At 41.5% G+C, this 16,722-nt stretch overlaps 1 protein-coding gene across 1 annotated transcript in view; it reads right to left on the bottom strand.

Annotated features, from left to right (window-relative positions):
- Window positions 1–12,557: 12,557 nt before the first annotated feature.
- Window positions 12,558–16,722, bottom strand: part of SCP2 (sterol carrier protein 2) — a 148,900-nt gene continuing 144,735 nt past the window's right edge. The window contains exons 14-15 of the mRNA XM_006879690.1: window positions 15,490–15,569; window positions 12,558–12,653 (exon numbers count right to left, since the gene is read on the bottom strand). Of these exons, the coding sequence (XP_006879752.1) occupies window positions 12,558–12,653; window positions 15,490–15,569 (176 nt within the window). The remainder of the gene's footprint in view (window positions 12,654–15,489; window positions 15,570–16,722) is intronic.

Genomic DNA, 16,722 nt, shown 5'->3' with positions numbered 1-16,722 from the left:
GCATGGTACCACTGTTGTAAAATGGGTCTGAAATCGGGGTTGAGAGAAGACTGAGAAAGATGGAATAAATTATGTGTACTGCATTGAAACAGATGAGGGGGAGAACTGTTTAAAAGGGATAAATGATTAGGTATTATTGTCATGACAGGAGTCCAGAACAAAGGCTGCATAGTGGAGTGGACTTGAGAGGAGGGATTGTATAACAATGAAATATTTTTTCTTTTACTTTTCAAAGAGAAGAGTGAACTGGGGGGGAGGTTGGGCAGGGACAAAAGTGCAACAAAGAATAACTGGAAACCCTAAATCTCTGTAAACTTTCATTAAAATTAATAATAAAAAAGAAAAAATACTCAGGCTGTTTTCACTCTGTGAAAAGTTGAATGGTGTTGAATACTCATGTCTGCCTATTTCTTCAAAAGTATTATAAATCATGGAGCAAATCAAGGAAGTGGAAAGTAAATCAAGTGTTAAGACTTCAACTTTTTAAAAAAAGTCTTTGATATATGGCAAGAGGAAATAGCCTCAAGAATGGCAGAGGGGGTGAGGGAAACTGGAAAAATCAGGTCTGGAAAACAATGTATTCAAATTTTGTAAATAAACTAGTAAATTTAAAAAAAGAATTCCCCATCCCAGATTTATATCTTGGGGTCACAATTGAACCCCTAATCCCTTTGTATGAGCAGCCCTCAGACACCATCTCCCTGGGTGACAGGCCCTTTGTGTTTAAGAACATCTCTGTGGTGGAAGCTTCAGTCCATCTGTGACCAATTCAAGACAACATAGACAGGAAGGTCAACTGGTTTTCAGTCTAAAATTTCCCTTTCTCTATTTCCCCCCATAACCACTAGTAACTAAGCAAAAAAAATTCCTCTCCCTCTTTGGTCTTTCCATTGCTCAAATATTTGTGAACTGATATCACCCTGGCCCTTGGGTATCACTTTGCCAAGCTAACGGCTTCTTGCAGCTTGCCTAAATCAACCTTGCTCTCATACTACTCTGTCTTCCTGTTTGAAGTTCTTTTCCTTTCTAATGAAATGTCTGATCTTGAAGAAAGTATTCTGCACATTTTAAAAAGTGCCACATTCTGAGGTGGGAGACTAGAAATAACACAGTAACTTATAAAGAAATAGAAACCAGTTGCTTAGAAAACTATTAGCATTTACCATTTCTCTGCCTGCAATTTAAATAAGTAGCAGACAACAGTGACACTCTTTCTCCCTCCCATTTCACATAAAAAGTTGTGGCTACAAATTCACTAACTAAAAGGTTTAGTGTTTGCACTAACTATAAACGCCTGGAGATAGCAGTGTGAACACTTACAAAGTGTTTCAATGACTATTACCAGATAAAGTGGACTTGGCATTACTGTTACTTTTAACAATCAGTTTTGAATCTCACACATTTATTTTTTGCCAAGAAGTTTGGCTAGAATTCTGTACCAGTTTAAACTTCCTACCCAATGGAATCCAACTCCACATTTCTTCAGGACTAGAAATTTGGCCCAATAATCTCTATTCTTACCAAGTACTTAAAGGGCTGTTTGTTTGCAGCCGTCGACAGGCACACATAAGCCTGGGCCTTTCCAATAGATTCTGTAACTCTCAACTGAGAAAAAACTTTAAGATTTGGCCAGACGTGGCTACAGGTCCAGACTGCACATAAATCTTTCAGGCCTCTCATTAGCTGTTTAATCCTACACTCAAAATCCCTACTTTATATCAGTGCGGTCTCTAAACTCAATCCCACAGAGTCATTGACCCACAGGAACAATCTGTCTAAATACCTTTCTTCTAGTCAATAATATCAAGCTTTTGTTCAAAAAGCAACACGGCCTTGGGCTCAAATACAGTTTCAATCTTTGGCTGAAACACAAACCTTCTGAAAGTCAAAGGAAACAATTCTATATCCACTCATTCGATTAGAGGGACTGAAGTTTTACAACTCCATGAGAAAAAGATAGTCTGTCTGGTCTATAAAAAAAGACAGACTGTCCTCAATTCTGATATTAGCTCGTTATCTGAACTCAAAGAATATCATAAGATGTTCCAAAGAATGAATCCAGTTCTCCATGTCTAAAGGATTCATTCACTGAGTAACAGGAGACACCAACTATTGAATATGTGTTCCACGTGTTACAAAATCGCTAATCGTAACAACCACTGTTGTTGTTGGTGTTACGTGCTGCCGAGTCACTGCAACTCATAGCGACCTTATGTACAACAGCCCTAATCCTGCTCTGTCCTGTGCCAATTGCACTGTCTCTGACCCACAAGGGTCTTCCCCTCCTGTGCTGTCCCTCCACCCTCCCAAGCATGACATCCCTCTCCAAGGACCGGTCCCTCTTTGCAACATGTCCAAAGTATGTCAGACAAAGGCCCAGAATCCTTGATTCCAAGAAGCCGCCTGGTTTAACCCTCTCCAGGATTAACCTGTTCATTTTCTTAGCAGTCCATGGCACATTCAATACTCTTCTCCAGCACCACAGCTCAAAGGCATCAATTCTCCTTCTATCCTCCCTGGTCATTGTCCAGCTCTCTGATGCATAGCAAGTGACTGCCAAGACCATGGCCTGTATCAGGCACACCATAGTCTCCAGCCTGACGTCATTGCTCTTTAGTACTCTTGAGAGGTCCCTCACAGCTGACTTTCCCAATGCAATTCATCTCCTGATTTCCTGGCTGCTGTTACCAAGAGTGTTGACTGTAGAACCAAGTAAACTAAAACTGTTAACTATCTCAATCTCTTCACCATCCATACTGATGCTGCCAATTGGCCCAGTGGTGAGAATCTTTGTTTTCTTGATACTGAGCCTTAATCCATATTGAAGGCTGCAGTTCTTGAACCTTTGAAGCAAGGACTTCAGGTCCTCCTCAGTTTCACCAAGCAGTTGTTGTGTCATCTGCGTAACGCAGATTGTTGATGGATCTTCCACCAATCCTGATGCCACCAAGTTAAATATTATTTCCTTTTTTTTAAGTGGCACAACAGATTCAGAATCTTTACTTATTATTAGCTCAAGATCTCAAGTGGTTTACATGCCAGTGCTTAGACCAAAATTCAGATCTGATGTGCTCTGAAGCTTTCCCACTATACCAGACTGCTCCAAATATGTTCTTTCCAGCATTTAGAATATCAAAAGATACAGTTTAGTCGTAGGAGTTAGTCTCTTATTTATTTATTCCAAGGTGACATACATGAGGAAAACAGAAGGCTTGTCATGTGGACATATATTTACTTTTACAAAGTATTTTACAATTTAAAAATCAAAGGTAATTGCTGAAACCCTATTCAGCCAAGAAACATTTACTGAGGCTTTCTCTAGCAGACATAGAACTTATACTGGAGAGAGGAAAAATAGTTTCTAGTGAGAGTGATTATTGGAACCAGAGATCACCAGTATCCTCCTTTTGCAAAGCAAGAAATGCAAAGCAAGAAATGAAAAGATTGGCGAGGCTTTGATAGTTTGCTCTAACTTAGATTCTGGAGTCCCTGAGTGGTATAAATTGTTAAATACATGATTGAAAGGTTGATGGTTTAAACCCACACAGAAATGCCTCAGAAGAAAGACCTGGTGATCTGCTCCTGAAAGGTCCAAACCCCAAACCCACTGCTGTTGATTTGATCACATCACATGGGAACCCTCTATCAGCTTTCTGAGACTGTTGATCTTTACAGGAGACTAGTAGATTTGAACAATTTCCTTTTCTGTTAGCAGTGCAACACCTGACCAGGTCACAGCCATAAAAATGTTATGTGCATTGGAACAGATGAGGGGAAGAACTGTCTGAAAGGAATGTCTGATTGGGCATTATATGTATGACAATAATCTGGAACAGGAAGTACATTGCAAAGTGGACTGAGGGAGGGGGAAGGAGGGAGGAGAATGTGCAACAATTAATTAATTTTAAAAAATGTAATGCTGTGGAACACAATTCTACTTTGAAACACGAGGCCGCCATGAGTGGAATCTGTTCGTGGGCAGAGGTAACTAATTTCTGAGCAATGGAGGCAGGACCCATTCAAGTTTTGCCCCGAGATTCTTCTGGACACAGCTAAACGACTCCTCCCCAGGCCCCACATCAAATCTGACTCCTTAACCAGAACCAGAGAGCTGATGATGCAGTCCGTGGGGACTGGTGCTGCTAACTCCCAGGAGGCTCTTCTGTAGCAGTTCAAATCCGCCAGTGGCTATGCAGGAGAAAGACGGGGAATCTCCTCATAGGCGGCTTACAGCCTCCTAAAATCTGCTGGAGGATCAGTTGGAGTTGGTTCCAACTTGATGGCAATAGGTGAGTGACTGACGTATTGAACAAAGATCCTACATAACAAGAGGAGAGGAAGACCCTCGATGAGCTGGATTGATTCCATCACTGGGGTAATGGGGATAGGTGTGTTGGAAACAGCAAGATTGGCAAAGGATAGAGCAGGGTTTAGGGCTGTTGTACATAGGGTCGTTATGAGTCGCAGGCAACTTGACAGCATATAACAACAATGCATGGGAGCTCTGGTGGCCTAGTAGCAAGAAGCTGCACTGCAATTCTGAAGGCTCATGGTTCAAATCCACCAGATGCTCTGCTAGAGGAGGGGCAATCTCCTCCTGAGCCAGCTGGATCTGATTTGACATATATAACAGAAAAGAAGGGGAGGAAAGAGACTAATGCACACAGCCCACAGAGTCAGTTTGTTTTTTAAGACACGTAATAACATCACAAATCAACTGACTTTTCTTACTTCCTCAGACTGCTTCAGTCTGAAGTGGAACAGACAACTATTTAGAGAAGTTGCAAATATTTTCAAAGATCAGGGTTAAAAGTCAGGCTAAGAGAGTCTTTTTAATGTTCTCTCTCACTATCAGGGGACACAAAGTCAATGTCCTAGAGAATGCAGTTCTGTGCCCAGGCTCCCAAACTCAGAAATGCTCCTGGTGAATAGAAAAATTGTTATTGTTTGTCTCATTCATTTAATAACAGTAAATAAGACTCTCTGTGCTGGGGTATCGATGCGAATAAAGGACACATAAAAAGATGACTTGGAAGGAATGGTTACCTGGTTGTGGAAACAGGGGCAGATTTCTGAAAGCAAGGGCCCCGGGGGCAAGTTTTGAAGCTCAGAGAGGAATTCATGAAGGGGGTGGGGGTGGTAGGTGAGTGGCAGGGGCTTAGGAGGGCACGGAGAAGAGTATGAGCAAGATGACTGAATTCAGAACTAAAAGGATTCGCTAATGTGCTTGCTCTGCACTAATCACTTGAGAACTGACCCTATTTCCCACCCAAACGGAGTCCTGCGGGCCTCGGGGGTAAGAAGTTGTGCTGCCAACTCAAAGGCAAGTGGTTCACATTCACCAGATGCTCCTCAGGAGATAGATGGGCCATCTCCTGCCAGCTCCTGAAAACCTCTGGAGGGTCAACTATGAGTCAGATCCAACTTGACAGCAATGAGACAAAGAGAGCAAATTTACGGTAAATCTGTAGAAATTCACAGAACCAACTCCAGTCTAGCTTTTAACCCTTAGAGGTTTTTAGTTTTCACTATTTCATTGACACTGATTTTGTACTGACCACCAGTACATTGCCAAATTTAATCCATGAGACCCTTTTCAGCCTGGTTCTATTTGACCTCTCAGCAGAATTTCAGTTGACCACCACTTTATGGCAACACTGTCTTCACTGAGTTTTCCTCCCATTTCCCTGACCCCTTCTCACCCATTCTGCAGATTTTCCTCCTCTTCTACATGATGTTCCTGGAGATTTCCTCCTGGCTCCTCCTCCTCCCACACAGGACCTCCCACACAGGACAGGACTGCGTTCACATCTGTTGTTCACAGGGTCTCGAGAGGTCGTGCTTGACTCTATGGCACCTAATAACAACCAGCCTCCCCTTCCCCAGGCACTATCAGTCTTTCCCCTTAATCTAATACCATACACACACCCATGGCTCCCCAGTGTGTATTCCACGGTGACCTCAGCTTTTAAAATCCATTATCTACACTTGGGAATCACTCTGTCATCTTAAACTTAACAAGTTCAAAACCAGTACTTTTTTCAACCACTCCCTGAAACCTGCTCACCCTCTAGGCATGCCACTCGACTCCACACCACTTGGCCAACCACAGGGAGTCACTCTTGCCTCTACACCCAGGTACCAAGCTATGCTAACTCTACAGGTGCCTGACTGTCTCCATTTTCCACCACTGACAGCTTAGTCCAAGCACCATCTTCTTGCATCTGGACATCTACTCTCCAGCACACTCTTCACACAGTAGCCAGAGCAATCATTTTTAAGTTCTTTCATCCCCTGCTTAAAGCTCTTCTAAGGTGGCCATCAGTCTGTTCACTGATATTCCCACTCCTACAACATCATTGATAACACATACAAGCAAGATTCTGCTGAAGATTATACAAAAACAACTGCAACAGCAGATCAACAGAGAACTGCCTGAGTTGCAGGCTGGGTTTAGAAGAGGTTGTGGTACTAGGGATATTATTGGCTGAAAGCAGGGAAAACCAGAGGAATGTCTATGTTTCATTGACTATGCAAAGCATTTGATTATGTGGATCACAACAAACTGTGGCTGACACTGAGGAGAATGGGAATCCCAGAACACTTGATTGTGCTTATGTGAAATCTATACTTGGACCAGGAGGCAGTCATCAGAACAGAGCAAGGAAACATTGCATGGTTCAAAATTGGGAAGGGCGTATGCCAGGGATGTGTCCTATCTTCATACCTTTTCAATCTATATGCAGAACAGATTATCTGGAAAGCTGGGTTCTATGAGGGGAAATGTGGCATCAGGATTGGAGGTAGATTCATCAGTAATCTGTGTTATGCAGATGACACAAACTAGCTTGCTGAAACTGAAGAGGATCTGAAGCGCTGGTTGCAGAAGGTCAAGGACTGCAGCCTTCAATATAGATTGAAGTTCAACATCAAGAAAACAAATATTCTCACCACTGGGTCAATTGGTAGTATCATGATAGATGATGAAGATTAACAGCTTTAATTTGCTTGCCTCCACAATCAACACTCTTGGTACTAGCATCCAGGAAATTAAAAGATGAATTGTATTGAAAAAGCCTGCTGTCAGAGACCTCTCCAAAGTACTAAAGAGCAACAATGTCAGTCTGGAAACTAAGGTGCACCTGATCCAGGCTATAGTCTTTGTGATTAGTTGCTATGCATCAGGAAACTGGACAATGGCTAGGGATGATTAAAAAGATAATTGATGCCTTTGAGCTGTGGTGCTGGTGAAGAGTATTGTATTAACCATGGACTGCTAGGAGAACAAAGAGGTCCATCCCAGAGAGGGTGAGGCCAGGCTGCTCCTTGGAAGCAAGGATTCTGAAGCTTCGTCTGACATATTCTGGACATGTTGTAAGGCGGGACCAGTCCTTGAAGAGATATGTCATGCTTGGGAGGGTGGAGGGACGGCGCAAGAGAGGAAGACCCTCTATGAGGTGGATTGATTCAGTAACTGGGGTGGAGGGGGTAGGTGTGTCAGAGACAGTGTGACTGGCACAGGACAGAGCCGGGTTTAGGGCTGTTATATATAGGGTCGCTATGAGTCACAGGCAACCCGCCAACAAATAACAACAACAGCCAATACATAGAAGTCTGGTGGCAAAGTGGTAAGAAACTGCACTGTAATCCTTACGGTATGTGGTTCAAATCTAAAATCCACCAGCTGCTCTGTGGGAGAAGGATGGGCAGTCTCTTCCCATATGATAAACAGCCTCTGAAAACTTGTATCAGTTATGGGTTACTTTTGGATGGTACTCAGCAACAGTATTTTGCTTGCATATGTTATCAGTCATGTTTTGGATAATTTCCTGTTGGATAATTTCCATACTCTGTTGGTTCATCTTTTTTCAAGAATGGGAACAAATATTGATCTCTTCCAGTTAGTCGGTCAGGTAGCTGACTTCCAAATTTCTTGACACAGCCTGGTGAGCATCTGTCATCTGAAACATGTCAACTGGTATTCCATCGATTCCTGAGGCCTTATTTTTTTGCCAATGCTTTCACTGCAGCTTGAATTTCCTCCTTCATTACTACTGGCTCTTGATCATATGCTTGTTGAGTCCCATTGAGTTGGAACTGACCCATAGCTGACCCTCCAGCAGGTTTTTAGAGGCTGTTACTTTCTAAAATATTTCCATTCCAGCCAATTCTTTTTAGTACAATAACTCTGTGTATTCTCTCCATCTTCTTTTAATACTTCCTGGATCATCAAGATTTTGCTCATAGCATTTCTTAGTATTGCAACTCGAGGACTGAATTTGTTTTTCGGTTTTCTCAGCCTGAGGAATGCCAAGTGAGTTCTTCCCTCTTAATTCTCCAATATCAGCTCTGTGTACATTGTGCTTTAGTATCTAATACTTTGTCTTCTCAGGCTGCCCTTTGAAATCTTCTGTTCAGCTCTTTAACCTCAACATCTCCTTTGACTTCTCGACCCTCTAGTACAATTTTCAGTCTTTTCTGACACCCATTTTGTTTCTCCCTTTCTCCTTGGTAATGACCTTTTCCTCTCTTCATGGATAGTATCTTTGATGTCATTTCCACAGCTCATCTGGTCTTTGATTACTGGTGTTCAATGCTTCAAACCTATTCTTAAAATTATTTTTAAATTCAAGGGAATTGACCCAAAATCCTATTTTGGTTCTCATGGACTTGTTTGCATTTTCTTCAGTCTCAATTTGAACTTGTACATGAATAATTGATGGTCTGTTCCACAGTCATCACCTGAATTGGTATTAATTGCTAATACTGAGGTTCTCCAAGAATTCCTTCCACAGATGTAGTCAATCTGATTCCTTTGCAGTTCAACAGTTGAGGTCCATGTGTAAAGTTGTCATTTGTGGTTTGTGTTATTTCTTTTTTCATTTATGTTTTTTTAAAGGTTATTTACGATGAATAAATCATTGAGCATATAAAATGAAATAATTCTATTTCCAGCCTCACTTCTGTCACTAAGATCATACTTTCTGACTACCATTCTTTCTTCATTGCTTCTAACGTTTGCATTCCAGTCACCAATTATCTTTAATGTATCTTGATTGAATGTTTGGCCAATTTTGAACTCCAAAATTTGGTATAAATCTTCAATTTCTTCCTCTTTCACTTTAGCTGTTGGTGTGTAATTTGAATAACAGTTGTGTTAACAGGTTTTCCATGTATGAGTATGGATAGTATTCTATAATACACAATTTCAGGATATACCTTGAGATTGTTCTTTAAACTGTGAATGCCGTACCATTCTTCCTCAAATTTTCATTCCCAGCATACTATGTTACTGTTTCATTCAAAGTGGTCAATTCCAATCCATCTCATCTCACTAATGCCTAGAATTTCAGTGTTCAAGTGTTCCATTTTATTTTTCACAACTTTTAGTTTTTCAACACTAAACTTCATGTAATCCATGTTCTAACTATTAAAGGATGTTTGTAGCTGTTTGTCCTAATTTTGGTTGGCTTCAAATCTAAGTTCTACCTCTTACAGCTACTCTTGTTCCACTATTGCTTGTAGGGTTTTCAGAGGGCTGCTATTTCAGGAGTTGATGCCCAGGCCTGCTTCTGAAATCTGTCTTAATCTGGGAGCCCTGCTTGAACCTGTGCAGGAAGTACCCCAACCTATAGCTTTCAGCATCACAGCAAGCTTTTCAATTCTGCTGTGCGCCTGAGAGCTGGGCAGTGAATAAGGATGACAGGATGAGTTGTGATGTTAGAGAAAATTATGGAATACCCCATGGACTGACAAGATATGTCTTACACAAAGTACAACCAGAGTTCTCCTTGGAGGCAAGGATAATAAAACTTCATCTCACAAACTTTAGGCATGTGTTAGGAGAGGCCATTCCTTGGAGAGGGACATCGTGCTTGGAAAGGTGGAGGATCAGTAAAAGAGAGGAAGACCATCAACCAGATGGCTTGACACAGTGATTGCTGCAATGGGCTTGAATACGTCTGGAATGATGATAGGACAGGGTTCAGATCCACTGCTCATAGGGTCGCTGTGAGTGGTACTCGACTTAGCACCTTTCATCCTCCTCTGCTCCCTTACCCCACTCACACTGGCTTCCTTGCAGTTTCTGGAGCCAGCCATGCCTCTTTCCACCTTTTGATGCAGTGTTCTTTGCAGGATTTGCTCCTTATCGACCTTCAGGTCTCAGTTTAAATATCACCCCTTCTGAGATGCCTCCCTCATTGCGATTCTGTCACAGTACTGCAACTGTGACCATTTCCTCCACAGCATCTCACAGCAAGTAATTTTCATTACTCTGATTAAATGTCTGTCTCATTAGATTTCAATGGAGTAAATGAATGAACAAATAAGAAAGGTTTAAAGAGAGGGACATAACACTACAGACCACAGAACACAGAAGTGAGAGGTGGTGACAGTGGTGGGATAATAAGGGAACTCACATTGATTCAATGACTACAGTGTACTCAGAACTATTTTTGGTGCTTTAATCCCAGAGGCGCACAGTTCAAATCCACCAGATGCTCTGCCAGGGAAGGAGGGACAATCTCCTCCTGTACCAGTCAGATCTGATTTGATGGTACACTCACAGAAAAATAATAAAATAAAATAAAAATTTAAAAAAATATTACCTTTCAATATTCTTATAATCCTAGAAAGTAAAAGTCAATCTTAATTTTATAGATGAGGTAGTAGGGTCTTCAACCTATGTAAAGATCTTAACCTACATCCGTTTAACTTGTTCCCTAGGAAATCACTAAATGCCTTTCTATCGTATTTCTATTCACATATGTTTCTATTCCAAGAATGAGTTTTTGCTTTTCTTTGTTTGCTTTGGTTCTGTAATCTCCTGTTGTATGTGTTCAGTGCAGGTGTAAACTCAAGTATCTGTTGTTGTGCTCAGAATGATGCAAATAAAATTATGGCAAATCAAACATTTAATTTCCACTTTTTCTTGAAGGTCTTCCCAGGAAATCCACAATGATTATGAAGTAAGGGCTGCATTCTGAGTTTCTTTTAGACCAACTTAACACTAGTTACTTCACCGTCTTGTTCCATCATCACCAAATGGTCTGCTGGTCACAGAACATGCAAAGGTCAACGGTCTTAATCACAGGCTTCCAATGATTAACAGGCTCCAAATAAAACAAGTAAATGGAATATACACTATAACAAAATCAAATGGCTTTTTACCTTGGGCCATCTGCGAGTGAAGCAGCACGTTAGCACAAAGGTGGGACTGGTTGGGTCCTGAACAGTTCTGCTCAGCTCTGATTATCAGAGCCTGGAGGGAAGGAACCAGGGAACCTGGAGATCAGCTGTTTAAACCCTCCTCCCTCTTTTGCCATTTTGGCAATCAAGCCCAGGCAGCCAGTTATTTATTTGCCGAAGAAGCAGCTGCTGGCCAAGTGCTTGCCCCCTGAACCACACTGCCTCCTCACCACGCAAGCTGACTGAGCCACTGTAACCAGCCGAAGATGTGTGAGAAACCCACAGCTTCAACATCCCCAATTCTGCCTTTCAGGCTCTGTCATCTCGAAAACTCTGAGAACATCAAAAGAACATAACACAATGAAGACAAAGAAGACCAGGAAGAGTTATTTTAATTTTCTATTAAACATTCTTCCAAAATCATTATTTTACCCTATATATGTCATTGAGTTATAAGAAATAGTACCATTAGCATTAGAAAAACCTGTGAAAAAGATAAATTAACTGAGGGTAATCAATCAGGCTAAATGTATATGAAAAAGGAAAATTAGAACTGACAGCTTTACATTTTGAGTTAAATAGACTGTAATTTAGAAACTGTGCATCTCAAAGCAAGATTTTTATTTTTCAGATTAGTTCTTTTCTGACTCTTTTTCAGGAAGGTTATCTTTTTTAAAATACTCTTACTTTAAAAATAGGCCTGTGTTCATGTATAGATGTTTTATCCCTCAAATGCTAATCATATTTCTTTTGCTTTGGGAAGAAAATAACATTCTGACTGCATAAAATGAAAAATTATAAAACTGGTTTTTGTGTTGGGCTGGGTTTTTTTGTTTTGTTTTGTTTAGTTTTGTTTTTAGAAACCACCCCAGCATGGAATTTTTAGAGCTATTAATGTTAAACAGACTAATGTTATTAAGTGCACAATACTAATTATTGGCCAGCTAGCTGCTGGGATTTTGTTTCTTCCCTAGTTCTCCCAAGGAAGAAAAAAAATCTTAAATTGAATCTTCAGCAGAAAAATTTTTAAATATACTTTGTAAGCAAAATGAGTGCTTTTGTTTACATAGTTGTTGGATTTTACTGTTCCTAATTTTATTCTGAAACTCAGTGTTTCCTCAGACCATAATTACTGTATGAACTCTGTAATGCACAGTTGTCTACAATTCGGCAAAGCAGCAGTACACCATCAGGCTCTATTCACCAGGAGCTTAAGAAAAACAAGATTGGTCACACTCATTTCAAAACAAATTTACCCCATATTATTTGCCAATGCTTATTTTCGGTCTAACTTCTGACAGTGAAATATACGGATATAGTACTATGTATCTCATCTTGATTTTTCCAAAGTTGTCAAAGGGAGTTCTTTACAGCTTCGCTTTGCCAGGCTGAAGCTGAAGATTCTGTAGTTTCATAGCCATCCCCATGTTGCCAGTGATTTTCAGTTTCCCTTGAAAGAAGGCCTGTGAGGAAGAAAAATGAAGTCATTGCTTGGTGGTATCTGCTTTGATATGTCTAGACAATCCATCCCTGAGGCCATTCATTTATCTAGGTCACTTAAATTAATTCAAAATAGGAAACTTGGCATACTGAAATAAAATACTAGATTTCTTTTAAGGAAGAATTTGTAAAAGCCATGCTTAACACAGAGCATTTGAAAGGGACACCTTTCCAAAGTTCTCCATTAGCAATTAAATCTGTCTTCTTAGCTATTTCATTAAAAATGGGCACATTTTCAAAATACTAGGCACACTGGGCTTATATAGGATTTACTTTGTGTAAAAACATTACAAGTGAGTTGGGAAGATCAAATTAAAATGTCGGTAATCTGCCAGGAGAACAGGCACACACAAAACATGAAACTCTTAGGATTCAGTACAGGTGTGGATTAAAATGTCACCTTTTCCTGCTCTCCTCTCTCTGATCAAGGATTTATTCCTACTGTCTGCTGAGACTGGGGTGCCTGTGTTAGTCTTTGGCTCAAGAAGGAGAATCAAACCAATCTGAACCAACAAGCCATAATTTGTTTCACTTTAACAACTACCTGCGATCAGATCACGTTTGCTAAATTCGCCATGTAACAAAATCCAGGGAAAAATCTAAGAGAAATCACAAAATTGGGACCATGGTGCGATTTTCCTGCTATGTATGATCTCAGTTTCCTAACTCAGTTCTTAAAATAAGGAGGGGTAAGATGAATAAGTTTCTGGCTGCACATTAAGAAGCTGGGAGTACTTCCTTCTGCATCTTCCAAGGGAATATACAGGGCTTTGCTTTTTCTCCACCTCTTGGTAAGGGTGACTAATTCTTCCTCCCTCCCCTTGCCTGGACAAACTAAATATTTCCCTTCTATATGGCTCATGGCCTTCTGTCTGATGATTTAAAGGTCAGGTGTCTCGGAATACAATATATTAAACATATGTCCTCTAAAAACAGAGACCAATAATTTCTCTGTTACCAAGCAGAAATATACCATCTTCCTCTCTTTTGCGTTAAAAGAGAAAATGAATTTTTTTATATTAACTGTTAATAGAGAAAACATGAAATCTTCACTCCTTAGAGCATCCATACACGAGGACATTTTAATCAGCCCCTAGGTGTTCTTCCTATGTGCTTTCTGCTGGAGAACACATTGCTGTTTCAGCTGGAGCCAAACCCTGGAATTCGTTTCCACTGCGCTTAATGGCTTCCAGTTAAGTCCTCCACTGAGCAGCAGGGAAGGCCATTAGCACACTAATAGAAAGGCAGGCCTGCCATTTTTAATTCCTTTGGGTGTCAACAGGTGTTAAAACAAAACAAAACAAAAATCATCAACTAACACCTCTCTCCTCAAAATGTACAGGGCAGAGACCAGTGGGGAGAGTGAGGGCAGATGTGTTTGCCAGCTGCCAGTGCTGCGTGGAGGGCACGGCGGGCGGGAGAGGACAGCAGCCAGCTCCTACACTGGTGGCCTCTGTGCTGTCCAGGTTTCGAGAACAGGCTCAGTGGGAGGAAATATCAGTGCCAACGGATCCAGCTGAAACAAGGCATAGGCATTGATTCTGCACTCGCTATGGCATAAGCTGGCAGAGGCTTAGGAGAAAAGGAATTTTTAAAAAGGATAGCAGAGGATTGTACAATCTGATGGGGGATGAGGGTGGGGTGTGAAGAAAATGGGAAAGATTCAGTGTAAAAAACAATGTATACAAACTCTGTAAATAAACCAGTATAAAATAATTTTTTTTTTTAAAAAAAGGACAACAGAGTAAGGTTTTGCTGTTTTACCTAATCTTGCAAATTGCCAGAGAACCAGAAAGCCAATAAATTTAGGTGGAAAAAAAGAAAATTAATAAAGTTAAGGAAATAAAAATTAGTAACAATATAGCTACCGTGGGAAGCAGCATCTTTGATTCTTTTACACCCCTGGCTTTCTGAAATCAGCACATCAAAGTGATTTCAACACTGAAGAATATAAAAAGGTCCAGGACAATTTTGGGACCAAGGGGATCTGTGCAATCTATAAGCACTTTTTTTCAACCAATCTAATCCCACATCTACTGAAAACCTAAAAATGTCAAGCCTTGTACTAAGCTCTGGAAACACAAAGAGGAATGAGCTTCTGGTTCCTAACTTTGAAGAGCTCACAACTTGATGGAGGAAGAGGCAGGCACATTGACGCTCAAGTGCTATGTTAGCCGTCTGCCCACAGAGGGACTGGCTACAGCTCCCTAACCACTTGGAAGGAGCTCCTTACAACAGGTGACTGGATGATGAAAGTTAAGGTTTGTCAGGGATGGAGAGTCTGGGTAAGAAGAAGAGCAATAGAGAGAAATGTGAAATATAAAAGGTCATGCTGGGTTTACACTGCTTCCTCCACCTGGAATGGTCTTCATTTGAGCATCATAAGCTTATGACCACCCATGGGACTCAGCACAAGGGACAAACACTGCTCTCCCTAAAGGCTTGTCATGAAGGCCCAGTGGACGTAAATGCCTCCGCTTCATCCTTTCCTATCACAGCCTGGCCGGTGCCTTGGCTCCTTGGCTGTGCTAATTTTCTGCAACTCTGTTTCCTCCCCACCTGTGGGTGCTCTGAGCAGGGGAACAACTTTTTATCCTTCTCGGTCTTCTAGCATCCACAGTAGCATCTGGCACATATATTTTTCCACAAGAGACTGCCATTTGTTAAACGAACATTTTTGGAGACACCGAGTTTTGGATGGGTTGGGTATTCTGGGGCTTGAGCATACGCATATGCATATGAGGTGGGAAGAGCTTAAATGACCCGCCCACAAGAGGGACATACGTTTCATCTACTTACCGACTGAGGATTCATCTTGCCAGTCATTAAAGCCAGTAAATCCGAGTCTGCCATGGTGATTGTGCAGTCAGCCTTCTTGTCTAAAAATGAGACGTGTGGGCAAAGAGCAAAGAGGAGCATTCAGTTCCGTGTGTCTACTTCAGGGCAGAACTGCTGACCATAGCAGAGCCACAGACAAAACCTGGAACAGCGTGGGAAATGGGCAATCCCACTTCTGCGGCAGCCTGAGAAGACGTGGCACAAACCATACGCAGCCAAATGATGGTGTATTCATATAATCAGACACCTTGTTTCTTGGTTCTGGTTATGTTGTTGCTATGTGCCGTAGAGTCGTTTGCGACTCATAGCGACCCTATGTACAACAGCCCTAAACCCTGCTCTATCCTGTGCCAATCTCATTGCCTCTGACACACCCATTCCGATTACCCCAGTCACTGAATCAATCCACCTCAAAGAGGGTCTTCCTCTCCTGCGCTGTCCGTCTACTCTACCCAGCATGATGTCCCTCTCCAAGGACCTGTCTCTCCTTACAACATGTCCAAAGTATGTCAGACGAAGCCCCAGAATCCTTGCCTCCAAGAAGCAGCCTGGTTTAACCCTCTCTAGGATGAATCTGTTTGCTTTCTTGGCAGTCATGGTACATTCAAAACTCTTCTCCAGCACCAAAGCTCAAAGGCATCAATTCTCCTTCTATCCTCCCTAGTCATTGTCCAACTCTCTGATGCATAACAAGTGATTGCAAAAACCATGGCCTGTACCAGACACACCTTAGTCTCCAGAGAGACACTGTTGCTCTTGAGTACTTTAGAGAGGTCTCTAACAGCAGACTTTTCCATCGCAATACGTTTTTTTATTTCCTGGCTACTGGTGCCAAGAGTATTGACCGTGGATACATCCACATAAAAAAACCTGTCTGCTTATAACAAAACTTTCGACTCAGCATTTCCAGGTGTACACCTAATAGAAGTGCTGGTCCTGGCCGGATGTTACTCTGGATGCAAAGTCGTCATCGTCAAGAACATTGATGATGGCACCTCCGACCGCCCCTACAGCCACGCTCTGGTAGCTGGAATTGACTGCTATCCTCCGGGCAGTCTCTGATAAGAGAGTATTCACGTTAAGATGAATCACATGGACGCCTACCTACTGGAGCTTTTAATATACCTTATTGTTAGTAATATGTTCTCACGTGGTGCTCCAGCACATAATTTGCTTATGCCATCATTTCAGATC

This window comes from Elephantulus edwardii, unplaced genomic scaffold (assembly GCF_000299155.1).
Source record: "Elephantulus edwardii isolate Elephantulus edwardi_28Jun2011 unplaced genomic scaffold, EleEdw1.0 scaffold00005, whole genome shotgun sequence".
Lineage (NCBI taxonomy): Eukaryota > Metazoa > Chordata > Mammalia > Macroscelidea > Macroscelididae > Elephantulus > Elephantulus edwardii.
Note: the sequence above shows the minus strand (reverse complement) of the source record. Positions and strands in the feature narration are given on the sequence as shown.